Raw genomic sequence first — 4,376 nt, forward strand, 5'->3', positions numbered from 1 at the left:
TTTTCAAATGAAGGTTACACAGCTCTGTTTGTGATTTTTTTTCATTTACCAAGCATTTTTAGACATTTAAAGAACTGTGATTCTGTCTGTCCTGGGCCACATATTATTGCTTTGTCAAAGAGAATGGTCTAAAAGTCACTGCTGCACAAATACCAAATAACCTATGTGTCATGTGACAGTATCAATCTACAAAGCACATTAGAAAGCACATACATATTAAAAAGTGGGCATTCTCAAAAGAGAGGCCTTCATTGCCATTCTTAAGGCTGCTGACAATGTCCCTCTTCATAGGGTTCTTCACACTGCATGCATATGTAGATCCTTAGGTGAGTATTCACACACACATACAGATGTTTAGAAACAAACCTGGTCACCTCACATATTCAAGCAACCTTTTCTGAACCAACAAAGACACTCCTAAGTAATGTTTGAATTTTATTGTACTTTTTCCACAGAGAAACGAAAATCATAATCTTACATAATTTCTTTCAAATGGATAAACTTAGACAATTTATCAACGCTTCCTTAAATTTTTACAGCACAATGAACTCCAACAGGTTTTTGTTTTAAGGTAAACCAGGTTTCTGGCTCTTCCCTGTGGAGAAGTTACTTTCAAGTCAGTGAAAGTTCTTGGCCCATGATTAAAAGTCTTTGCCAATTAGTACTCAACAACTTCAATTCATTTTTTTCTGGTTCAAGATGAGTAGGAACCTAATAAGGCTGTGATAAAAGGGCAAAAGGCACTGAGAGCCAAAAGCGGATTAATGAGCTCCTCCATTTATTTGTCTTCCTAACAGCTGAACTGTTACAACTATTGACACTCTTCAAAAGGTTCCGCTCTGAACCCTGTCCAGGCACTGCAGGCTCCAATGGACATCTTCAAACCCAGAGAATGGCAGGGCAAGAGCTTCCCCTGTGTGATGCCAAAACCAACAAAGCCCCATGGATCAGGTAATGAAACTTCAGCTTCTCCCCCTTTGAGATTTATTTACTGGCAGCTGACAAGGGGCAAATTCAGCTCGAATAGTGCAGTCAAGGCCCTGTCAAGCTTTTAGAGGCACCCTTGTCTTGAAGCACCTTCATGACTGGCATTTTGCTCAAAAGCTCTCGGCACTGGTCCTTAACAGCTTATGACATCACAAAGGACACTCCAGACAGATGCCTACATGGCATCCTGCAGCATTTTAAAAGAGAATTAGTGGTTTTAATTATGGTCGTAGTATGAAAGGGAACCATGCAAGCACCACAGGAGACCTTTGATCAGACCCTTTTGCTAGTACAATGCCACGGAACTGTGACTATTCCTGGTAAGGGGCCTTTTCTTGCTGAATGACTCACCAGTGATCTTTGAATGCAGACAAGCTTCTAGCCCTCCCTCTTCATTAGTGAGCATTTCTATACAGGGGTCTATATAGTGCTTAGAGTCTAGGAGCTATACAATTGGGGGGAAAAGAATCCCTACAGATTCTGGCCTCTACTTAGGAAGTGCTGAAGGACTCTGAGTGACTTTATTCATTAAAACAGGTTGCTATTAATTAACTGTCATAATAAAATAAAGAACTATTATTATTTGCATTTCTTACTATGTTCTCTTTAGTAATATGTATAAAAGATGCTTGTAACAGAAATGAATTTATTGAACAACTTCCCCACCCCCAGCCTTGCTCACCCCCTTTTCTGCATTTGGGCAGCAGGAACCTATTAATTATTGGACCTAGATCTGTGAATCCAAATAGAAGTAAAACATAAATATGAAATTAATTAAGCACATATAAACTGTTTTTTAATTTTCCAGTTTCTACAACTGCAATAAGCAAACATTAAATGAGCTTTCCTTTAGTGATTAGATGATAAAACTCAAACCTTACTACTTGGTGTATAGATTACCTAACAACTATAATTTTTTAAAAAGGAATTTTAACTTGAAGCATAACAGAAGCCATTGTTTTTAGAAATTACTGCACTTGGGGCTGGAGAGATGGCTCAGCGGTTAAGAACACTGGTTGTTCTTGCAGAAGACCCAGGTTCGAATTCCAGCACCCACATGGCAGCTAACAACTGTCCGTAACTCCAGTCCCAGGGGATCCGACAGCCTCTTCTGACCTCCGTGGGCACTGCATGACATAGGTGCACTTACCTACATGCAGGCAATACATGCATACACATAAAAATAATAAATAAAAATTTTAAAAAATTACCGCACTTGGGAAACAGAAAATGCCTTTGGTCTGGAACAAATATTTTAAGCATCTAGCTTTTAGCATGGATCACACAAAGCATGGCCCTTATAGGACCAAGGCCAGCACTTCAGATATGTGCAGACACTCTTCTTCTAGAACCTAATGGAACACTGAAGACTGCAGAAGTAGGTGTTTTGAATGCTTTTCCTGGAAATGTTAATTTGGTCACATGGGAGAAGCACAATCTTGCATAGAGCATATGTTTTCACCCCTAATATCCATCATGGGTACTGCTGTGCCAGGTTCCTTGGATCTGGGAGAGGGTTTAGTTTTCTACTTTTATACAGATTCTTTACTTGAAGGAACAACTTTGGGACTTGAAGTTTGGGGAGAAGGATGAGCAGGTTTGCCACACTTTGCTGCCTCAGACCTTTTTCCTGTTTCTTAGACTTTGCAGTTCTTTTCTTAGGTGCTTGAGAGCAGCTAAGATGTCAGTTCTCTGTGGATCATTCTGCACTTTCTGAGTGTAGCGACGGAAATGTCTGATGGTTTCCAACAGCAAGACCTCAGGGTCCGTGTCCACCCCTGGATGGCGCAGCATCCTCTCGCAGGCAATGGCATAGTTTTTGTGCCAGTTCACAGGGTGTTCCTCTTGCAAAGAGACAATCTCTTTATAAAGCTAGAAGACAGCAAATATTGGTATTCCATTGTTACCATAACATTTTTTTTTGTTGTTTCCAAAATCAGAAAACAGAAAGGAATTAATAATACAAGGGGAAAAAAATCCAAGCTGCCTACAGTAAAAAATCTAATCACTGCCAGGCCATGCAGAAAATGCAGGGATGTCACTGCGATTATTACAGTGGCGGGAGGAAGATGTGCTTCAGCTAAAAATGCTTCTGGGGCTTTTGATGTTGCAGGAGGAACCTGAGACACACTGTGTCAGGACGAAATACTCTTCCTCCAGAAAGATGTTCTGAGAAAGGGATTTAGTTCTAACTGGTTGAAAGCTATTTACTCAACAGGCAGAGAGGCTGAAACTCTAAATTTAGCTGCTGAAGGGAAAAAAAAGCTTTCTTTAGCAGACCATGTGGAAAAGACTTGATGGAATTAAAATTTTGTTCCACATTATTTACATGGATTTCTCTCCATGTTAAAAACAATACAATAGTAAAGTTAGCAATAAGACAATCCAAGCAATTCCATTGTTATCAAGTACGCTGGACTTAACAGAATCAAAGATGCCCTTCAAGGGAAATATCTAAAATCTTCGCACTATCCCATCATTTACTACCTTGATAGCTAAAACTACGCCCATAGAACTCAGAGTTTTTATTTTCAGATACAGTATTAAAGATGCAGGAGAAGTTTTTCTTAAATGTCAGCATTTTCTGTGTATATGTGTATGTTTATGAGTGTGTATGCACATGTAGAAGTCAGAGGACTATTTGTGGGAATTTATTTTCTCGTCTACCAGGGATCGAATTCTGGTCATCAGGCTTGGTACCAAGTGCCTCTACCTGCTGAGTCAACTTATGGGCCCAGAACTCTTGATACTGAATATTCTAGAGGAAATGCATCAAATTTTAACAAATAAACAGAACCACATATAAATTTATACACTGGGATGTTATGCTTCCATCTGTGGAATTTCACAGTCAAGTTAGCCTAGGTAACCAGGAGTACTCTAGTAGACTGAGTGCAGAACAGAGGGAATTTGAATTGAACTGAATTGGAATTAGAATTGTGTAGTTGAAAGGGACTAGTCACATTATCTACTTCCCCATCTCCTTCAAAGTAGCTAAGTGCATGCCTACTTTAAGACAGCATCTTTGTTGAAAATTCCACAACCCATGTGTGACTGGTCACTTGGAGATTTAGTAGCCCCTGGTCCTCATGCTCTTTCGAAGCAGCTATCCCTTAGTTCCCTTCACACTTTCATATGCATTAAGTGTAGGACCCTGAGACCCTCTTCATTCACCCACTACCCCCCAATCCCTCCAGACCCCCACTAATTGCTCTTTTAGCTTCTGTAAAATGCTTGGCTGCTGCTTTAGACATGCCCAGACATGCCCTGACCCCCACCTGCTATCCCCCCCTTCCAGGAAACTATAGATTAAGCAAGCCTGAGCATAAAAACTGCCCTATAACATAAAAACAGAGGCGAAGGAGCGACTGGAGCCAATCGATAACGCT

At 40.3% G+C, this 4,376-nt stretch overlaps 1 protein-coding gene across 3 annotated transcripts in view; it reads right to left on the reverse strand.

The window, feature by feature from the left end:
- Nucleotides 1-422: 422 nt before the first annotated feature.
- The window catches only part of Tmem260 (transmembrane protein 260), an 81,608-nt gene continuing 77,654 nt past the window's right edge, over nucleotides 423-4,376 (reverse strand). For all 3 annotated transcript variants that reach the window (XM_029566668.1, XM_029566667.1, XM_008839529.3), the window contains one exon: nucleotides 423-2,859. In XM_029566668.1, the coding sequence (XP_029422528.1) occupies nucleotides 2,605-2,859 (255 nt within the window). In that variant the 3' untranslated portion in view covers nucleotides 423-2,604. The remainder of the gene's footprint in view (nucleotides 2,860-4,376) is intronic.

This window comes from Nannospalax galili, unplaced genomic scaffold, assembly GCF_000622305.1.
Source record: "Nannospalax galili isolate Female #2095 unplaced genomic scaffold, S.galili_v1.0 scaffold336, whole genome shotgun sequence".
NCBI lineage: Eukaryota > Metazoa > Chordata > Mammalia > Rodentia > Spalacidae > Nannospalax > Nannospalax galili.